This window comes from Balaenoptera musculus, chromosome 12, assembly GCF_009873245.2.
Source record: "Balaenoptera musculus isolate JJ_BM4_2016_0621 chromosome 12, mBalMus1.pri.v3, whole genome shotgun sequence".
NCBI classification, from domain to species: Eukaryota; Metazoa; Chordata; class Mammalia; order Artiodactyla; family Balaenopteridae; genus Balaenoptera; species Balaenoptera musculus.
The window spans coordinates 70376539-70397256 of NC_045796.1; the positions used below are offsets into that span (position 1 = coordinate 70376539).

The 20718-nt window shown below is 36.5% G+C and overlaps 1 protein-coding gene across 1 annotated transcript in view; it reads right to left on the bottom strand.

Moving 5' to 3' along the window:
- Window positions 1–1376: 1376 nt before the first annotated feature.
- The window catches only part of ZNF292 (zinc finger protein 292), a 91146-nt gene continuing 71804 nt past the window's right edge, over window positions 1377–20718 (bottom strand). The window contains exons 8-10 of the mRNA XM_036871041.1: window positions 18597–18733; window positions 16180–16321; window positions 1377–9478 (exon numbers count right to left, since the gene is read on the bottom strand). Of these exons, the coding sequence (XP_036726936.1) occupies window positions 2336–9478; window positions 16180–16321; window positions 18597–18733 (7422 nt within the window). The 3' untranslated portion in view covers window positions 1377–2335. The remainder of the gene's footprint in view (window positions 9479–16179; window positions 16322–18596; window positions 18734–20718) is intronic.

Sequence of the window (20718 nt, forward strand, 5' to 3'; positions counted from 1 at the left end):
CATTATTTATTTTATACCATAATTTGATTTTTCTGTTCCATGCTAAAAAGCCCACTATTCCATAATTACTTTTAGCATACAGTACCTGGAATATAAAAAAATTAACTCAATGTTGGCAAACTGCCCCCCCCACGACATGTAGGAGAACAATTACAGAAGTTCTAGTGGTTAATTTTCTTAAGCTAATGAGCAAAAGAAAAGCCCCAGTACACTGGCATTTTCCCTTAACAGGCTCTTCACGACATTCATCAGAAATAAACCTACTTACTGCTGTACTACACAGGGCAGTTTGCCAAATGCCTACCTTTAAGATCTAGGTCAACTTCTAAGAAAACTGTACGGAAACATTCAGTTGTTAACAAAAATTTAATATTAAAATGACTCAAAGTTAAGTTATTATTAATTTAGAAAAAAACATGTATTAATCACCCATAAGAACAACTTTTATTTTAATAAATAACAGTGGGCTTACCAAAGGACAGGGATTTTAATGTGTCAAGTTTTATGCATATTGGTAATAAACCTTAAGGAGGTGAAACCAACTATTCAATATAACCCATTCGGCCCTAAAAATAAAACTATAATACTTTAATAATAAAACTTAAAAAAATATTTTCCAAAAGAAAATAATTCACTCCTTGACCATGCTTATTTATTCAGAGTACCAGCCATTTCAGTTAATGTTAAGTGCTTCATTTTTCCTGCAAGTCTGATGTTGCACAGAGAATATACACATTTTCATATCACAATATCTCAGGCTAATAATATTGTGAATGCAACTGGTTTATAACAAAGTCAAAAATCAATGCTACTATTTATGGCAAACAGAAACAAAAGTAAATTTGAAAGGATGTTTTCTTTTGTTTCCAGTACTGATTTTAATTGGAATTCAAAGGAAGGTCATAAACTCTCCTGAAATAACCTCTATCTCTGGCCATAAATCCACAGTATAAATATGGTGAATAAAGCTAATCTATAAGAGCTAACTATATACTGAATAACCAAAATAATCAATTATAACAACTAATACTGCTCTGGAAGACCAATCTAATGAAAAAAGTATCATTAGATATGGTGGGAAAATACAGACAAATCTGTACAATCTAACATCTATAAACAGTAAAATCAAAACATCCAACTTCCTTATAGAAAGTGTTTCATCTATGTAATTATAAATGTTTAAGGACTCTTGCATTTTATAAACACAAGATGGGCTCACTTTGATGATACCAATTTTAAGATTTATAAAAATGTTTAAAAAAATCTTTCCACAAAAGTTTATACAGTTTAAAGCTATACACCAATCTATAAATCTCAGAAAATGGGGGGAAAAAAAACAAATAAAACCCAAAAACCTTTATAAGATCACATGTATAAAACAAGAAATGAAATGTGATTTTATTTAAGGCAATACTGGGCTACTTCACAAATCACCACCTCAAATATTTACACTGCTCCACACTACTAGTTTCTATCACATTCACAAAGGATTTTTTTTTAAATACCAAATGTTTAAAATCTTCGATGTAGTAAATTCTTTATTCACATTTCCATTATATTTCATGGAATCATAGTAACTATATCCAATTAGAAGCACTGAAAAGAAAACTGCAGCTATAGGAAATTGCTAAAGAATCTGCTTTAATTTCACATGAGTACCACCCAAAAAATCCTGGAGGGTAAATTTACAAAGCAGAGCAAGGTGTTGATATAATGTGCCTACTTCGTGAAAAGTAATTTTTTGAGATAGTCTTGTAAATAAATGTTTTATGTAAAAATCAATGAACTATGGCAGAGTTTCTAGTTTTAGTTAAAAAAATTCTTAATTTAAAACAATAAAAGAACAGTTTTAAAAACTTGATCACTTAGTTAAAAATTAAAATTCCAAATATAAATGTGTCATTTAATAGTTTAGACTTACACACTGCTGGTGGCAGCAAATGATTTACAATAATAAATATATACAAAAAAGGTATCTACAAACAGAGTACTGTTACACATGAGCAGTGACCCGGTGAAACATATCAATCACACAGACAATTCAGTTTAGTTCATGGAAAGGGCAACTGGCTGATAGAAATTTGAGGTTTAGCTCAACTATTTACAGTAACTGAAATATTGATTCTGTTCCTCAAGTCCCATAGGGATAAAAAAAAGTTTTACATGACAAATGTCATGTTGATTTTTTTTTCCTTTTCTTTTTTTCTTTTTTGGCCAGGTTAATTCATGTCAGCAACAACAAAAGAAAAACAAAAAAGTTACACAATTCTAGCATGCTTGATGGCTTCCTATTTAAAATAAAACTGTAAATAATGTATTAATAGCACATGACTTATCAGTTCTGCCCTCTCCCCGTGGCTTTGCCCATACTGATTTCTTTCATAACAGACACATCTGGATCATTTGAATGCACTTCAAGTTTTTTCAGACTGACGGTAGGTTTCATTTCCTGAAGTTGCTTTAAGACAAGCTCAGTGCAATCTTTAAGAGTCTTGTCTAAAACAATTTTTACATTATCACTGCACTGAAGCTGTGATGGATTGGCAAACTGTACAAAGGTTTCACTTTCTTTACAAGAACATATATGATTTCCACTAGTCACAGCAGTCTTGTCAACATTTTTTCTTGCATTTGAATGGGATCCTTTTTTATTCCCACTATTTGGATGGTCTTTGTCAGTATTTTTCTTCTGCTTCACTGCAGACTCCTCAAGAAACTTCAGAAATGATACTTCGAATCCCATTGGTTTAAATGAGCTCCAGTCAAAAGATGCAGGATGCTCCTCAGTGGTTTGTATTGCAACAGCGGTTTCTTCTTCCTTGTGCATACTACTCAACTCAACTGCCAGTGCTGGTTCAGCTTTTTCAACTTTCCTCTTTTTATTTTGGGAGACATTTTTTTCTTTATTAACTCTCTTCAAATTACTTGCTTTTTGTTTTTCTGACTGGCAGGGGTTATCTTCCTGAAAATCTTTACTAACATTTGAAGAGGTCTGAGCTTGGGTCTCCACACTTGTGTTGTCTTCATTTATTAATTTGGTAATAAATAATTCTGTTAGCTCATCCACTTCATCTTTTTCATTTTTTTCAACTTCCTTCTGTGGAACTACAGTTGTTCTTGAGTTATCATTGCTCTCTGATATACCTGTGTCAGAATCTTTCACATCACTCTTTTCAACTTCTTGCTCAGAAGTTTCCTTTAATTGTGAGTTACAACACCGTTTGAAGACAATGAGAAGATTGCGGTGTTGTGATGTAAATGCCTTAGATAATTTATGGCATTTATAATGTCTAATTATATTGCTTTCGCTTGTAACAACTGATGTACACCCCTTTATCATACATGGATACTGGGTGACAAATCTGCTCGTACACTCAGATAAGGCATCATTTCTAGCCTTTATAGAATATACATGCTTTCCACGTTTCAGAGAATAAGGCTTATTTTCTTCAATCTGCACAATCTTTGCAGTCTTGTTTTCCAAATTATTTTTTTTCTTTCGTTTGGTCTTAGGCATTTTGGTTCCTTCCCTTCCAGATCTGTACTTTGTCCCCCGATGTTTAGACTTTGTCTTTTCTTGGTTTGCCTTGCTTGATATATTTTCCTGACCAGGTGTTAATCTTCTTGGCCGAATCAGATGAGCCTTATGTTTGTCATTATGCTTATTAAAAATGTGTCGGAGGAGATTAGACCGGGTTGCATATATTCGGTCACAGCCTTCACAATCACACTTGTATATGCCATCTTCTTCAGTTTTACTTACCCTTGCCCCAATTCCATGATCTGCCTCAAGATGAACAACATAGTTCAAATATGTGGTAAATGAAGATTTACACTCTGACTGATCACATGGAAATTTCCCAACATCCACCGAAGCAGTCATACTTTCAATTTCCTCAGGAGACATCTCGTGAAGTTTCATGTAGTGTTGTATTAGGCCAGTAATTGCTTGGAAAATTCGAGAGCAGTCACTCACCTGACATCGAAATTCTTTCACAGTTTGTTTAGTTTCAATTTCTTCACTTTCTTTACCAGCTTCGCTTTCCTCTTCAACCTCTGCAGAAAATGCAGGTAGATCTGATTTGTGCACAGCCTGGTAATGCAGAATTAAGTTTTGCTGTATTGTAAAGGCGGCAAAGCAACCCTGATGAACACATCGATAAGGTCTGTAGGGACTGTATCTTGTGGGAAACTCAAGAGATTGAGAAACTGGCTTCTTGCGTTTTCTCTCCTCCTTTTCTTTTTTATGTCTCCTAACTTTCCGTACTTTGGTTTGTACATTTGTGAGAGAATTTGTATTACATTGTTCTGAAGTAACTGTAATCACTTGTGAAGAACTTTCTGTTTTTTCAGGATTTTTTTTTTCTAAAAGTTGTTTTTCTGGGATCACTGCTATATTACTGAGGGTATTTTCTTTCATTGCTCCCAATTCTAAAGCAGGCTGGAATTCCCTTTTATTTTCCTCTGTCGTAGCTAGCTGTCTTTTTACTTGTGTAATTCGTGGGGCTGACGAATTTTCACTCTGAGATTTTCTTCCATAAGGCCTTTTTATTTTTAACTTTACCATTTCTTCTGTTGTAAAATGATGTACCAACTGACAGTGTGCCCGGAGATTCGAATTTCTTGTAAATGTCTTTGTACATGTAGGTACTACACATTTAAATGGAGCAAATTTCAACTGATTCTTCTTAATTTCAAGAATCATCTCTGGAGTGTATTGATGAATTTTACCATAGTGCTTAAATAGTGCATCTTTTGTCATAGCACTGTAATTACAGCCTTGGTTTTGACACACAAAGGGTTTATTAACTCTGTCATTAAACTGAATGTTGCTTATCATTTCAGAAACTGGCTGAACAAGTGTGACATTTGGAATTGATTTAACAGGAGTGGGAGTCAGTGTCACTGATGTATTTATCAGTACACACTGGGGTGCTGGAGAGGACAGGTCGTTTTCTAATTTTAATTTCTGTAAGCCTTCTAAAATCTCCTGTACTTGATCCTCCTTATGTAATATTTCAGACTGAGGAATGTTACTTTTTGTCGGCATGACACCTATGAAGGAGGAAAACTGAGAAGAATCAGATAATTTGTTATTTTGTACAGTGTTTACTGAAGGAAGCTGAATGTTATAATTTATTTGAGCATTCTGTGATGTTTCACCAATACCCTGAGATCCACTTTTTACCTCAAGTATTTGAGAATTCATTGCACTTTTAATAATTTCAAGAGTCTTTTCAAAGTTTTGTATAACATTGTCTTCAGAAATCTGCAAATCAGAAGTTATTGAAGGTGTGCATGAATTCAAAGCCATCATTTGGGAATCACCATTTTCAGTTTTTAATGTTAAGGGAGCTAACACTGTATGGGACTCAAGACTGGTTTTAAAGTTTTCTTTCACATCAGTTATAAACAACTGATTGTCAACATTATTTAATTTCTGTGTTAGATTTTCCACCAAACCCTGAGGTTCACAACTGGGAATTACAGTTGAATGAAGGTTAGTAGTTGGTATCTCAATCCTCTTTGCTATAAGTCCCATTGCCGTTAAGTCACTTGTTACCAAGTTTTGGGGAGCATTAGGGGCAATTAGTGGAGGAGCAACTTTCTTTCTTCTCTTAGAAGCACTGTTTCCCTTTTTATTTAAATGACTAGACCTTGTGTTCTGAGGACCACTTATAACGGAAACTCGTGAACTGTTACTGATAAAATTTTGTGATGGCCCACTAGAATTAGGGAATGAACTAGAGCACAGACCATTTTCAACAGTCTTCAGTAGTAAGTCATTTGCTGGAAAAACAGGCAAACTGTTGCATTCCTCAATGGAGGAAGTTTTGGAGTTTCGTGTCCTATTCTGGTCTGTCAGCAGGGGGTTTGCGTGGCATACAGTCTGCAGCAGGGATGGCACAGGTGGATTTGGCATCACCGTTGCATTTACTGGTGCTGGGTCTGAAACACAACCTGGGGGGACATGAGAGAGCACATCAGCACCCTCAAATGTACTGGGAATGCCGGCAGTTTCCAAAGCCTGTTTAATAATTTCACTTCCCTCTTGACTAACACTTGTATTAAAGTTAGTCACACCACTCCGAGGAAATGTATTTGGTAAAAATGCTGAGGAGCGATTTTCAGCAGCAAGAAGTTGCAGGAATGATGGATCTTTAAAACATGCTCCTGGACCGAAGGCAGACTGCTGCGGCTGCTGTGAGTTTACTGCATTTGTGGAGAGAATCATGCTGGCAAGAAGAGAAGGCTGCCCGTTACTCTGTAGAAGTTCTTGAGCAATTTCTGCCCCATCCAGTGGTTTACAGTAAGATCGCTTAGACAAGTGTCCACCCAGAGATCTGGGGTTAGTAAAAGCCCTGTAACACCTGCTGCAAATAAATTTCCCGTCTCTGATAATTGCCGGCCACTTAGCCCTTTTGTTGTGCTTGGGTTTTCTTTCCTTCCCATTTGGGCCCTGCCCACGGTCTTTTTTCACTTTTTCCAGTGCAGACTGTTGGGCACTGGTGCCACTGAAGTCATCTGCAACACTGACTTGTGAAGGAAAAACTGCATTCTCACCATTACCTCCCTTTAGAAAAGGGGAATTAGTGTTTCCTTCAATCTGTGAGGAAAAATGATTTGTATTATTTTCCAGCTGGGAAAAAACAGAATTAGTCCCACTATCTGCTGGTGAAGGGAAGAGAGACATTGAACTACTTTCTGCAGGTAACGGAAGGAAAGGATCTGAGCCGCTGTCGATATTCAAAGGCAAAACTGTTTTGGTTAGATCTTCCATTTGTGCTGGCAAGGTAGTACTAGATAAATTTTCCATTTGGGAACATAACATACCACCTTGTTCATTTTTATCCTGAGAAGGTATATTTGGATTTATGACACTTTCCACTGAGGGCAACAGTGGAGCTGACACATTTGCTAAATGAGCTGGGAAAATGGAAGGTGAGACGTGCTGCAACTGATTAGAACAAGTAGGATTCCCATTGGCTTTGGTCTGTGGTGTAAAAAATGCATTATTAGAGCTGCTCACCTGTGATGGCAAAAAATAAACAAACTTTCCATTATTTGGTGTACTTAAGTTGTTAGCTTTCTGACCCCTTTTGCTTTTGCGCTGCATTTTGAATGCTGCATACTGGTCGGGGTGTGCTGTCTTCATGTGTTTCCCAATACTCTGTGAAGAGTTATAGGTTCGAGTACATCCCTCAACCTGGCAACTGAATTTCTGAACTGGTGCTTTTGGAGGCACTGATGGAGTTCCTAAAGAATTACTGAGGTTGGGCTGTGGTGGAACAAATGTGATACTTTCTAATGTCTTCAGAGGTAAATTATAAAGATTGGACGATGTTTTAACATTACCTCCACATTCAAACTTGGCAGTTGGTAAATTGTTTTGAAATCCTGCCTGATTTTGCACAGAAAAGGTCATCAGGTTGTTCACTTGTCTTTCTAAGTTTTGTGGAGTAAGGTCATCTATTTTGAGGGCTTCCGAATCTACTAAAGAATTCTGAGTAATCTGGGCTTCATTAAAACACTCCTGTTCTTTTCTCTCTTGGAAACCTGTATGACACAAATCATTACAAGGATCTTCAACTGGTGTATGTAAGTTTGTGACCAGTGATTCACCAGTGCCTTGCACAGCTGAGTTTTCTTGCTTTCCAAAGTTATCCTCGATCCCCTGATTGAGGGATACCTTAATGGACACAGCGACCTCACTGGCCTGAAGCAGAGGAGCAGGAGCAGGGTTTTCCAAACCATCTGGCAATGGTCCATCAGCTTGCCTGAGCTCTGAAGCAGAAATCCGGTCTTGTCTGGTCACAGGTGATTCTGCCTTGCTTTTATCCCAAGCATCACTTCTATCTGCTGGGAAGGTGTTTTCAATGTTATTTTCTGAAGGAAGCACAGATCCTCCTTTCTCAGTGTTCCCTTCTGCGTTCTGATTCACTCTGGAAGGCTGAACAGAATCTCCAGATGAATTAAGTTGGTCTTCAGGAGGCAGCACTTTTTCAGGAGTACTGTGATCATCCAGATGCTTTTCTAGTTCACTCTGAGAACGATAAACTTTACCACAACCTGTGAACTTACAAGTATAGGTATTATAATGTTGCGCTTCATGATCATATAGTAAATAAGCTTCTGAAAAAATTCTGCCACATTTAGGAAACATGCACTTTGCTCTAAAGACTTGATGTTCCTTTCGGTGGGTTAAGAGCTCTGCGTAACTATTAAAACCGGCCTTACATTTCATTTGTATACAGATATATGGTTTACTGCCACAGTGCATTTGTAAGTGATCATTGAGATGAGTAACACTTACAAAATGCCGTCTACAGTACTGGCAAATAACTTTTTTGCTTTGCATTTCAAGAAAGCGCTTGGCATCTTCATTATCCTTATGTCCCTTTACATGAGCAATTAAATTTTTAAAGTACTTAAAGCCCTTTTTACAAAAAGTTACAGGGCAATTGAATTCATTAACAGGTACTGGTTTCTGGACTGGGATCACCTCTGGCTCATAAGATTTGTCTTTGTCATCAGTTTCATCATCTGAACCATCATTATCATTAAACACTATGAAGTCTGTTGAATAGAGACTATTCTTCTTGATAGGCCGCTGTTCCTGCTTGGCCACAGCATTAGTCTTCTGATTCTCGTTGGTAGTTGTGATCTTAGGAGGCCTTCCCAACCTCCTTAATGGTTTCATAGCTGCTAGTCTCTCTTTACTAGATTGTTTAACATGCAATGTGACATGAGGGACAAAAGTTTCTTTAGAATTAAAGTTCTTTGCACATATGGGGCAACTGTAAATCCCATCTTTGTAATGTTTTTGAGCATGTCGTACTATTCGATGACCAAGGAATTCTTTGTCACACAGCACACAATACTGCATGTAGGCTTGCCAGTTCCTGAACCTAGCAGATATAAATCCCCTCTCTCTTAGTTGTTTTATCTCTCTCTTTTTCTGCTTTTCATCACAAATGTCTCTAAGAAGGCCAGAATTAGCACCAATTCCACCATTCATGGAAGTTTCTTTACTCTCTTCCTGATAGTCTGCTACTTTCTCATAAACCTCACTGTCATTTAGTTCGTCTATTGAAGACACAATGGATGCTTCTTCTCCCATTAATGCAAGACACTGTCGTTTTAAGGTTTTCCAATCCCAGAATTCTGGATCAAAGGGCCACTGAGTTTTCAATACAAGTAAGAGCTCACAGCGTAGAGAATTTGGTATTGGAAGATTCTCTTCATCATATTTCTGGTCTGGTTGGTTATACAACATTTCCACAGCATAATATGCATCTACTGTAGGCTCAATAAGAAATTCACTCAGTTGACAAGCACGTTTAACTTCCAGATCATCAGGCAACAAGCACGAAATGGTCTTGCAAATAGATATTTTCACTTCAGTATTTTCTGTAGATTCCAGGCGAAGAGCTTTTACACATAGTTCTATACAAGTGGCAAGTCCAGCCCCTTCAGTCTGTGAAAAAGCAAGTGAGAAATGTTATCTTAATTTACACTCATCAACACAGATTCGAGAATTTAGTAATTTTAAAACTGAGGTTTGCTTTTCTCAAATTTTGCAATAGCCAATATATGCAGATACCCCTTCCAAAGCATTGTAGCTTTGTGTGTGTGTGTGTGTGTGTGTCTATGTGTGTAATGAACTGTAGAGAATAGCAGAAAAAGCATAAACTTCGGGAGCTAAGTTAAGACATGAGTATAAAATCATCTAACGGCTAGGCAAACTTGGACATTATTTAACTTCTCTGACCTTTCATATCACAATATAAAATAGAGATCAAAACAACACAAACTTCATGAAACTGCTGTGAGCATTAATAGATATCGTGTATCTAAAGTAGTTGGTATAGTTTAGTATCATGTCTGGCACACAGTAAGTGATCAATAAATATCATTAACTTTATCACAAATTTCATTTCCTAAGTTTATATTTACAATCCTTCTGAAACAAAACCCTTAGTCCAATTACAAAACTGAGAATGTCCCCATAATTCCTAACTCATTAGTAATGAAAGGAGATTTTCACATTTAAGAGAATAAAGTTATTTGTTCCTTAATATTGGGAATTCTAGTTCTATCATAAATTTGAATGCCAAATCACCTACCTCATGGCTGGACCATCTTTTTTTTTTTTTTAAGATTTTTTTTGATGTGGACCATTTTTAAAGTCTTTATTGAATTTATTACAATATTTCTTCTGTTTTGTGTTTTGGTTTTTTGGCTGCGAGGCATGTGGGATCTTAGCTCCCTGACCAGGGATCGAACCCACGCCCCCTGCACTGGAAGGCGAAGTCTTAACCACTGGACCACCAGGGAAGTCCCTGGACCATCTTAAGAATTAGTAGTAGCAGGAGACACAATAAACTTTTTTCCTTTTGAATTAGCATCTTGAACTATTATTATAATATAGCAGTAATAAAGGTAAGACTCATTTGAAAGATACATGTAATGAAGAAATAAAAATGGGTTTTAAAAGGCTAAAAGAGAACAAATATATGAAAAATAAGCCAGTCACAAGATGTGGCCACATTCATGGGAATGAAATATGTGTGACATAAGATCAAAGGGCAAGAAAGTCAAAAAAAGTCCAAAAAAGCTGAGAGGATCTGTATTTTTACAGGTTAAGAAGGAAATAAAATATGTTACTAAAACAGAAGCTTAGATTTGTGGGCCAAAAGGAAAATGAGTAAAAGAGGCTGAGATGCTGAACTGGCCATCTTAATGTTATAAATACATTTGAAACCTTAAGAAATAAGGCTAACAAAACAAACTATGTTAAAATTTTTATTCTTCTGAGTTTTCATCTTTGTGTGTGTGTGACTGAAAATTAAGTTTATAGGTAATATTCAGATCATAAACTGGTTATGTAACAACTGTTTTTAAGAGTTGAGTTTGAATTCACAATTTCCCATAAGTACAATGTGATTAAACAAGTAATTAGCCCATAAAAACCTATTTAATAGTATCAGTTAATAAAAGTACTGATAGCACCAGCTTGAATTTATGAGTCACTGGAGCAGAAACCTAAGTGAGATCCATTCAGAGAAGGAATAGAGACTCATCCCCCTCTCTAGCACAGGCACAGCAGCAGGCAATCTTCTGAAAAATGCAAGGTTTTATCTTTGGTACCCCCCTTTTCTATTCCTTTCCTCTGGGCTGCCTAATATCCTTGACCCAAAGCTACCCAAGGCTTACATGCTGATATTCCTTCCCCATTAACATCCCATTCAGCTCTTCCCTATCCACCCACAGCATCATGGCTTACCCTGCTTTAAAATTCTTAAATGGTTATTACCCGTGTCTTTCAGAATTAAATATAAACTTCTTAGCACAGAATGAATACAAAAGGGCCCTCACAATCTGACCTATGCCTCATCTGGTCTAGCCTCATCTTTTATCTTTTCCCTACCCAAATAGCCTACACTCCAGGCAATGTGAACTGTAGTTCCCCAACTACGCCATTCTCTCACATCTTGATACAACTTGTGATATTGTAATATACTGCTAAGAAATACATATTTTGGTCTTCCCCCCCCCCAGTTCCCACATAGCTCCTAAAACCTTTGTAGTTTCCTAAGTAATAATAGCTATAGGGGCATCTTTTGTTCCCAGCTTTTGAAATAGGTGAAATGAGTGTTTTTTGGTTATTCATAATAAGGCCCTTTCGATCACACTGGAGTTTATTAATGAGATGATTTCTGAAAGCCCCTAGATAACCACAGGCTGGGGGCTGGCTGTCAGGGGAACCAACCTGTGATCAGAGGGTTGAAACTTTCAGTCCCCCTCCTCTCCCTCCAAGGAGGAGAGAGAGGATGGAGGCTGAATCTATTACCAATGGCCAAAGAAGTCTCTATAAAAACCCATAAAGAACTCGGTTCAGGGAGCTTCTGGGTTTGCGAACAAGTAGAGGTGGGGGAGAGTAGCTCACTCTCTCCCCCATACCTTGCCCTGTGCATCTCTACCATCTGGCTTTTCCTGAGTTGAATCCTTTTAAAATAAACCAGTAATCTAGCTGGTAAACTGTCTTCCTGAGTTCTGTGAGCCACTCTAGTAAATTAATCAAATCTGACCAAAAGTTGTGGAAACCTCTAATTTATAGCCAGTTGGTCAGAAGCACAGGTGACACCCTGGACTCAAGACTGGTAGTTGACGTTGGGGGAGGAGGGCAGTCTTGTAAGACTGAGCCCTTAACCTGCGGATTCTATGCTATCTCTAGGTGAACAGTGTCAGAGCTGAGTTAAATTGTAGGACACCCAGCTGGTGTTCGGAGAATCAGAGGACTGCCTGGTGCGTAAAAAAGTCTCCACACACTTGGTGATCAGGAAGTATTCAGTGAGTAGTGAACAGAGGAGAAAACAGTTTTTTCTTTACACTATCTTTCATTCTTTTTCTGTTACTAGGAACACTCTCCCTCTCCAGCTTTGTTTGGCCATCACTATTTGAGAGTCTGAACAGACCAGTGGGTTAGAGGGCCCTCTTCTTTTATTCAATCAGCACCTACTTTATACCAGGCACTATGCTCAGCAATGTGCTCTCCCTCTCAGGAGTCTCGATATTCCACTATATTTGAGAGACCCATATTACATTGCAACTGTTAGTATGTCTCCATCAATAAATATGAGATCCTTAAGGGCAGGGCTATATTTTTCAACTCTCTGACTTCAGGGGTCTAGGAAAAAGCATAAATAAAATGATGAACCAAGCTATCTGCTCCATTTCCTTTGCAGATCTCAATTAGAGTTTAAAAAGGAAACAATTATTTTAGGTAATATGTGAGTAGCTAGGCAATAATTTTCAACAACTCCTGGAGTTTTGGGGAGAAAAGGGGAGGGGGCACCAGTTAACTCAAATCATCAACCTTGAGGCTAAATTTCATCATGTTAAAAAATGAGGAGTTACACTAGAATGCAGTCACTACAACATAACTTTAAGGTCTCTTTCATAGTCCTAAAACAATAATCATCTATGATTCTACTTTTAAGATAAAACCTCTGTTTGATCAGATTTCAGAAAATAAAAACAAAGGGAGCCATTTCATGCAACGGGAACCAAGATTTTGGGGCTGAGCAATTACCACATTGCACATGATCCTGCTCCCCTGGACAACTTTCCCAAGCTATTCACGCTTTAAGTGCTTTCTTATGTGCTTTTCTTCTGAGCCCAAAGTCTCTCTAGAAAAGCACTACTCAATAGAACTGTCTGCAGTGATGGACATGTTCTTTATCTGTGCTGTTCAATATGGTAGCCACTAGTCACATGGAGCTACTGAGCACCTACAATGTGGCTACTGTAACTGAAGAACGGAATTTTATATTTTACTTAGATTAACTAGCCATAAGTGTCTGATGGCTACCATAATGAACAGTGTAGCTCTTGTCCAAGATTTTTCCCCCCTCTCCAACAAGGTCTCCTTGTGAGCAGGGTGTAAGGTTGAGGGAGGAGAGTCCCTTTTACCTAACCTCCTCAATTCCACTGATTAAGAAATGAAATCCAAAGTGGTTAAGGTTACCAGGTGGTCAACAGCAAGTCAAGATTTATACCCAGTTTGTCTGGCTTCTAGTTTCAAGTTCCATCTACTTTGCCATGCTGCTCTTTAAGTTAGATATAAAGTAGTGGCACAACCTATATTTTAAAATTACATAGTAATTTTCTAAGAAACTTATTGTTAAGTTTATTTTTTAACTGCAGCTCTACGACATATAAAATGAAAAAGCAGGATGAGTTAACAAGGTCAATAAAGAAAAACTGGAAAGCAGAAGGATTCATTCCTGTTCTTTACTCCTGAAAATGAAGAGAAATTATTTCAGGAGAAAAAAAGCAAAGATACATATAATATTTTCTGACCAGCTATAGATCTTAAAAGACATTTTTTAAAAAGAATAAGAATGTCTTTTGGTTCCTACTTTCAAAAACAAAATTCAAGGATTCCTAAGACCTGTCTGGCATACCATTCCATGCAGTGCTAGCAACTTTGGAAAGTGACTTCCGTGTACATTTAAAGGGGAAACCAAGTGCATCCTACAAGGGTTACTATAAGAAAAATTAATTTTGTAAAAGTTGGATTCTGATTTTTGCTAATAGATAAATGGAAACACACAATCTCTGCTCATCACTTCCCTTTTGAATTGTGTCTAATCTACTGTTTAATCCATCTATTAAGTGTTTTCATTTCTATGACTATGTTTTTATATTTCTAAAAGTTCTTTTGATTCTTTTAAAAATCTGCTTGGTCATTTTTATAGGACTTCTCTTTCTTATACTTCAATTCCTTATTTTATATCTTTAAATATATGTGTTTTATAATTTATCCATAACTGCATTATTTAAAGTATTAGGCAAATAATTCTATCATTCTTTCTGTCTACTGAAATTCATTCATGTCAGATTGTTTCATATGTTTAATAGAGCTTGAGGTTAACTTATTTATGTCTTTAAATATATGTAATTTATCGTTTTTATCCTTGCATGTTTAATCCTATTGTTAGTTCTCTCTGTTAAAATTCCCTCATGGCAGACTGTTCTATGTTTTGTAAATCTTGATGGTGAACCCATCTTAAGAAGGGTTTTATCTAAGAATCCTGTACTGAAGGTATGTCCCTCCAAAGCAGTTCTTCATTTGCTTCTGCCAGGGATCCCAGGCATTACCAGCCCAGGACTCCATCCTTACCTTCTTAAATACCACTTACGTAAGGGAGCAAAATCTGCCACCACCAAATGCATCTCTTTGACGTGAGGATTATGTTAGGCTGATTACTTTTAAGAAACAGAAGACTAAGGAAGTTCTTCCTGTTACCCGCCACCCCTATCCGTTACTGCCTAAAAGAATTTAGACAGAGGGCCTGTTCCTGGAATAGAGCTGTCACCAGAGATCTCTGCAAAGAATATGGACTAGGGGTGGTGGGGAGAAACTCTGCAGGGCCGAGAGATCAGAGTCCACTGTGTCCGGTGGTCTCTGCATGGCCCAGCACACCACTGGTTTACCAAACATTGCTTTTCCATCTTCATGTGAATTGCCTTCCTCCCCTCTGAAGTCCTAAACCACTACCCCCAACATCCTCTTGTCTTTAGCTGAAGATGGTATTTAAGGTGAGAGTTTCGGCCATTTTGACGAGTTACTCAATTTTCCTGGGTCTCTCCCATGTATACATGTTATTAAACTTTTGCCTGATCTTCTCTTGTTAATCTGTCCTGTGTCAGTTTAATTCTTAGACCAGCCAACATAACTAAGAAGAAAAGGGAGAGGAAAAGGTCTTCCTCCCCGACACTCACTTGGTGTGGGGATTCCTGGTTATATGGAAGGGTAAATGTGGACCCCAAATTGTGTGAGGGCAGACCTATGGTTACAATTTATTAGGGAAAACATTTTCCTCCTCTGACCCACAGTCCAGTCGGACATGCACACGGTTCCCTATCATCATCTGTGTTACACAGTATAATATTTTTCTAGTCCACTTTTCAATGAAATTATAGTACTTCAAAAGTTGGTGGAGGGAAGAAGGGGAACACGGAACTCAGTTCTAACTCCCCAACTTGAAAGGGCCCAAGATCCCATCTCTTACCTTATCCCTGTGTGGATATAAAAACTCAACCCCCTTAGTAACATATCCCAATGCTCACCAGGTTAGGAGAATCCTAGCATCAGCTCAAATTTCTACTCCAGTTTTTAGGTTTCTCTTCTTTTTGAGCCTAGGGATTTCCCCAATATTCTTGCAATCTCAGCTGCTATACATTAAGAACAATGTTTGTTTTATTTTATCAAGTATTTTTGGGTCTTTTGTAGAAGGATTTTTAGATACCGTAATCTGCCAGCCTGCTAGCAAAGGAAGCTATCTCTATATTTCTCTTTACACTTTCTAAATTTCTATAGAGCCAAATTATCAAAATAGTATAACACCTGGCAGTAAAAATTGTGGAATGATAAAATGCAAGTATTAGGTATATTGCTTTTCTTCAGGCTAAGAGCAAGCCCCTGGCTCTCATTTGCATTTTTAAGTTTCTCTGTATCAAGTATCATCAGGACTAATAAGAAAATCAATGTTCAAAGCACTAAATGAAATAAACAAAAATCACTGGAAGAGGTGCCAAAATAATAAAGTTAAAGTCTTTTATTAAAGGTAATTTATGTATTTGAAATTAAGATACCTTGATCATTCTTACCTCTGAATTAATAACTTTAATCAGGAAGAAAATGTGATATACCGTCTTGGTTAACAAAGAAAGTTGACGACATCTTTCTAGGTACACTTGTATAGATGGTTCTACTCTTTGCTGTAATTTACTCCAAAAGAGAGTGAGTTCCCTTAAAAAAAAAAAAAAAGTAAAAAAGTAAGCTGGAGCTATAATGTAAAATCACGAACATGTCAGGCTAGTAATTACATGTGAAATTAAAACGGGTTATAGATTCCAATTCTATATGTGGAATGAGGTTTAAAACAAAAAAAAAATCTCAAATTTCTGAAGACTTATTAAATAAAAATCAAGATATGACTTATCATTTTACTGATTAAGATTTCTGAATCTCAGAGAAACACTCACTACCTTTTACTAGGAAAGCACCTGACATTTAAACAAGTTATACAAATGGTAACTTTGGGCCACATCTGAACTTTAAAGTAATAAGAAAGTGCAAAATGTGTGTGTATATATAAAAAGCTTCAATGGCATAATGATTTTTAAAAAGCATTTAATTTTTACCTTCTAACTTAAATTTAAATTATTAGATAATGTTAAGAATCAAGGATGACACAGAACCCAGAAGAAAATAACTAATCTGTGCCACAGCAGTGGAAAAAAAAAGAAACTTTGAAAAATAAACTTTGAAATTTATTTCAAATGCAATTACACTATATTTTCTTAGAAAGTAATCCTACTGAACTGATGAACTTTCCTCCCTTTTACCTATTGTCCTATTTCTCTTCTGTCCTCCATAGTTAACTTCCACAAAAATCTTCTTCCTTGCTTCAACTTCCCCCCTCAAGTATTCTCCTCCATACAGGCCTTTCCTATTAATTCCTCAGGTTCCACTCCTAGAAACTGTGCCCTTTCCACCATCAACTTGAATAACTTGCTCATTTACTGGATTTTAACCTTCATACTGAGGACTTCAAAATCTGTCTCTCCAGTCTTGGCCACTTTCACCTCTCTAGTTCTTTATAAGACTTCCCCACTTTGATCTCTTCTGAAACCTGAAACTTAATATATGAAAAAGATGATTAACATTCTCTCCAGCTCACCGTTCTTCTAATTTAATGCATCATTATCACTGATCCTATCTATCAGCCTCTGCTTTTTACTATCCTCAAGACTGTTATCTTCAACATTTCTCTCACCCTACCCCACATCCACAGGAAACCTTCATAACTTCCCAGCTGGACTATTTACTGGCTTTCTAGTTGATTTTCCTATCTCAACTCAATTACCTGTACTGCCACTTCCTACCCCCAATTGGCCCTCACTGTTCAGGCTCCAATCCATTCTCAACTGTTAGTCTTAAACAGTGTTTCTTGAACATAAACTTCTATTTTGCCCTCCTTCTACTAAGGGCTTTTAATAGACTGCTTTTGCTTTTCATATAAAACCCAGACTTTGATGCCTTTTGTAAACCAATATAACACATTAATTTCTTAGTCATCATTAATATTTATGTTATATAGAAAACCTACTTGTCCTCAATAAATACGTTATTTATTCTCCCTTCAGAATCCTTCTACCTGCCTTTTATCTCAATCCTCTCTGTATTGCATATACAATTTTTCATTCATAACTGAGCTCAACTGTTCAGAAAACCTTTATAATTATGAACTTTAGTCTTTTTGATTATACAACCATTTATTTAGCTTGCCTGTTCTATATTCATTTATATGACGTGTGTCACTTGGTAAATATCCTTAAATATCAGAACGTTGTAAACTAAATTTTCTTTTGTTTTTCCACAATACCAACACAACATTGAAGACTAATAATGCTGTCGACTGACCACATAAATTGTCAGTTTTAGCTAACACTAACTTAAGACAGTTGATCTTAAGTTTTTTGAGTTAACTGAAGTCATCATCTCCGTTAGCTGTGTCCTCCCAAAGGATTATATATAACAGGTTTGCCCACTAGGAAATGTACTATGAAGTTAGTGAAGCAGAATGATACCTCACAGAAATGAACTATATTTCTATACATAAATGACTAGCAGCTAGTTATGTAGTAAAAAAGTCTGCAATATGCAGAGGAAAAATACAAACATTAAATCAGAGGTTGCTTACATGTCTGAAAAAATTTTTATTGTGGCATTAGACATAAGCCCTTCTTTCATCTTCCAACATTTAAAAATTAATCATAATTGATCATTATATGATCATTGCTGGTATACTAAGGAGTTGTGTGGTCCTTAATATAAAGTTTTTAAAGTTATAATACGAACTACTTGATAATCAGTTTGCACAGCATATAATATCTGAAAATAAGCTTTTTGTCTTTGTAACACTAAAAAGATTTTTAAAAATGTGTTCTTAAGCTATCTGCACAACCTATCCTGTAATCTTATTGAACAAACTTCTCTCTTCAAAATAAAATCAACTCACCAAGCACAGTACATATCTCCCTGTTGAAGCTGACGTGATAAAAATGCAGTGCATAAGACAAGAGCATTTTTTTCATCACCCTCAGATTCTAAGTTACAGATCATTTCTAGGGCATCTTTGCAATCAACTTCTGAAATCTACAGGGAAAGGATATAGAAATATGCCATAAAATGGTTTTATGTTAGAATATATAGTAATATACTTTACAATTTTTATTAGATATTTACAGATCATGTTCATCAGTAAAACCTCATTAACTCATACACTATCAATTCACAGTTTGTCATGACTAGGCTGCAGTTTAAAGAAATAATCTTTCTTCAAGTCAGAGAACCAACGATTTTCAAGACCTTTATAAGCATTCATTTACATGTAAATAACTAATGCTAATTATAAGCAACCTCTACCCATTAAATCAGGTCTATAATACTGAAAAAGAAAAGCTGCTACTTGTATTTCTTCCCCTTTACCCAGTAATTTAAAAAGCATTAGAGGGCTTCCCTGGTGGCGCAGTGGTTGAGAATCTGCCTGCTAATGCAGGGGACACGGGTTCGAGCCCTGGTCTGGGAGGATCCCGCATGCCGCGGAGCAGCTAAGCCCGTGAGCCACAAATACTGAGCCTGTGCGTTTGGAGCCTGTGCTCCGCAACAAGAGAGGCCGCGATAGTGAAGAGGCCCGCGCACCGTGATGAAGAGTGGCCCCTGCTTGCTGCAACTAGAGGAAGCCCTCGCACAGAAACGAAGACCCAACACAGCCAAAAAATAAATAAATAATAATTAAAGGTGCTAATAATTAAAAAAAAAAAAGCATTAGAATCAGCAAAAAGACAGAAATGTCTACTGGATATAGACTAAAAAAACAAAGTGTCTATTTATTGGAGGGGAAAAAAGTATAATATGAAACATTTTATGTAGCTATACAACTTTAAAATGAAGCTCACCTCAGTTTTCTATAAATCTCCATTATTTTTCTTTTCATATACATTCATTCCATCTCAAAGCTTGTCAACAGTCATGCATGCATAAGTATAACCTAGATGAAGGCAACTTGCTTCATTTAATTATGCACTTACATCTAATGCTTTTTTTTTAAATTAAAATTTATAACCTCATTACAATGATTTACTACATAAAACAAACAGAATTTACCTATGATCTCTACAAGTATTTGCTGTAAGATAAGGATTTGACAAACAGCAAACAGTCACAAATCACTGGTGTTCCACAGAATTAGAAAGATTAATTCCAACATGGTACAACTGACAAATGGCAAAAAGAATTGAAGATTAATACAGGCCACTAGCACCCATGTACCACAGAGGTAACTATACACCTCCTTGTTGACTTTCTATGTCTCCTCATTACTTTTTGAGTACAGGAAAAGTGTGTGTGTGTATGTGTAAAATGTAACGTGTTTAGGATTAAACAAGTGTCTGAATGGGAATGAGGGTAATCTTGAGGTTGATCTTTGATAATGAGGATAAAGATTGCATGGGGATAGATTCAGAGGTTCCATTTTTTACATTACACTGAGCTAGAAAACACTAAGATAAGAAAAGACCCAACTCCGAGTCTATGTGTTTAACAACAATGATTTCTTAAAGGAAGTATGAAGTTAGTGTCAGAGTTACGACTGAAACCTAAGTCCTGGAACTCCCTGGCACGGTACTCTTTCCACTACTCCTCTGTCTGCCTCTTTCTTACAAATCTTTATCTCTAAGTGACCCTATGTAAACAAACACAAAAAGGGCTGAACAATATATATTTATACAATTAATATTTTCAAATATCTACAATAAGTTAAATGCATTGTTAGACATTTTATATATGTATGTAATTATTATTTAATCATAACTTTTCTACTAGGTAGGTATCATTAACATTTTATACATAAGATGTCAATAAACACAGTAAACAGCAGCTACTATTATTCATTCGTGTCAGCTTCTTCAGAAATAGCATTGTTAATCAACATGATAGCTTGCCTGGTAAATACTATTTCTTTTTAGAGATAAGGCTCAGAGAGGTTAAGTTACTTGCTCAAAGTTACATCCTTAATTAGCAGAGTCAAGATTTCAACCCAGGTCTCGCTTCAAAGTCTGTGCTCTTTCTAGAATTCTACA